We start from the raw sequence: 2,274 nt of genomic DNA on the forward strand, positions 1-2,274 counted from the left end.
TGCGCCACAGGGTGGTGGTCGTGGTGTGGCAGTTGGCACAGGACAAGCCCAGCCGCCGGGACGAGGGCTAGAGGCAAGCACAGGCAAACACAGGCTTAAACAGGCGGGCACAGTCATTTATGTCCTTATGCCTTACAAAAAGTACTTTAACAAGCAGCAGAGATGGTAGGAGTGGTTTTTTTTATAGCATCTACCAGTGAATTAAATCAAGATTATCTTCACTTCAGAGCCTGGAAAGCTGATGTGAAGAAGTACTGAGCATCTGCAACACACGGCAGAGCCAAAATTCACATTTCGGGAGCTGCAGACCCAGACACCTCTGTTCACACCACTGGGCACTGACTCTTCCTCCAGCAGGACAGGTAGGAAACACCTCCACTATAGCTCCATCCAGCTGAGGAGAAGGCACATCATTCCCATGCCACCTCTCCACCCGGTTCAACGCCCTCTCCCCTCGGCAGTGGGCAAAGCAGGAGCTCCAAACCTGCTGCTGATACTCCCCACTCACTGGAAAAATCAGTCTCACTAATCACCTTCCCTCAGGGGCACCACATTAGGGGGGAAATAAACTCTACTGGGTGCCAGAGTATAACACCTATAACAGCAGCACCTTTATAAAAAGGTCGTTTTGTCCTTGCCCATTTTATTCTCATGCAAAAACCGGTGTGCCTCTGGAGCATGTTTTACAGAACAGAGCTTCCCCTCAGCCAGCAGAAAAGCTGGTGGGTGACAACAAGGTCCCCACTGCAAACCAGCCATTTATGACACTCTTCCGCGGAGTTTGGAGCCAAGATGAAGCAACCTTGTATCAGAAATAACCGTATAACTCGGAGCTTTATGGCTTCAGGCTGTATATCATAAGTGAAGGCAGTCCTCATAAACATGTGAAATGAAGGTGAATGGGTCATAAAAGTCCCTGTAATAAGTGATCTCTTTTACGTTCATCACAAGCAAAGAATTCCAGCTACATCATAAATCTAGTTTTTTTCAACGTATTGCATTGTCAAAAAAAATATATATATATAAAAAATCTGTGCCTGGCTCTGTGTCTGGCAGCTGAACAAGTTTACATGCAGAAGTCAGTTTTAGAGGATTGCGTTAATCTCATTCTGACTATAAAGCGCCCATAACCGAAATTACTAACTTCAGGGTACAATGCCCTTCCTCTTGAATCATTTACTGCTGGGTTGTTAGACGTAACTCGGTCACCTTTGATACCCCGAAGCTGCCTCGTGCTTGCGAAACAGATAAAAATGTTTTGAGAATGAAGAATATGCCAGAGTAATAACTGGGTGTCTTGAAGTTTATCTGTTTTAAGTTTCTTTAGCAGTTAAGTCTGACACTGCAGCTCAGAAAGGACTCCAGATTAAATACGAATTTTGTAACTTTGAATCAGTAATTCATTATTAATTGCACAGCAAAACAAAATGGTAACAGCAACATAAAACCTAACAGCCAAGTGTAACACAGGCTGAAGTACATGCATGTATTTTTAATTTTAAAAATTCAGGTTTTATGAAAACGGTTTTTGACCTTGATACTAAGTACGCATGTACACAGTGTCCAAATTGCACTGCTTGATTTAATACAAGATTTACATGGTTGGGGTAAAAAAAAGCTGGTCTCAACACATATTCTTTGTTTTATTTCTTCGCCAGTGAAATGCTGTCAGGGATTTTACTCTGTTAAATCTTTCTCCCTCTTGTACACAGTCTGGTATAAATCTTCATATATTTTATTTCAATAGCTTTTCCTCATTCCCATATCTAAACAAAAGGGAGGGTTTTTGGCATGTTTTGAAGCTAAAATGACTTTTCTGCTGCAGGAATTTTATCAGAAACTTTGGGGCAATCTAAACATGTTTAGCATTTTCAAAACATTTTCCCTTCTCACCTACATATTTCTAACTGTGTGAACACAGAGTCATGGCTGATTTATAGTTATGGCCAACGTACTGGGTAGGGATTGTTTCACAGAGCTATTTCACAGTTATTTTGTCGAGGTGTCAGGCTGAAATCGGGCTGCAGTTTGACTCTCTTTTAGTCGCCTCACCCCCACCCACCCTTCACAAAAGAGGAAAGAGACACAGAAATGCCAAAGCCAGGTATCAGCTACTTGAAATCTACACTGGGCCGGGGTGCCGCGGCTACTCGAGCTCTGACACTTCAGACAAGCGGCAGATCTGCCCCATCTGCTGCGTTTGCCTCCAGTAAGGAGATAACACCTTGTGTCATGAAATTTTGTGGGCGACCAGCTAGAAAAAAAACGGGCACC

At 43.2% G+C, this 2,274-nt stretch overlaps 1 protein-coding gene across 1 annotated transcript in view; it reads right to left on the reverse strand.

Annotated features, from left to right (window-relative positions):
• GATA6 (GATA binding protein 6) overlaps nucleotides 1–2,274 on the reverse strand; it is a 19,619-nt gene that overhangs the window by 10,629 nt on the left and 6,716 nt on the right. Inside the window, 1 exon segment of the mRNA XM_010006915.1 lies at nucleotides 1–67. This exon segment is cut by the window's left edge and continues 16 nt beyond it. Within this exon segment, the coding sequence (XP_010005217.1) occupies nucleotides 1–67 (67 nt within the window).

The sequence above is a fragment of the Chaetura pelagica genome, unplaced genomic scaffold (genome assembly GCF_000747805.2).
Source record: "Chaetura pelagica isolate M959 unplaced genomic scaffold, ChaPel_1.0 scaffold109, whole genome shotgun sequence".
Classification (NCBI taxonomy): Eukaryota; Metazoa; Chordata; class Aves; order Apodiformes; family Apodidae; genus Chaetura; species Chaetura pelagica.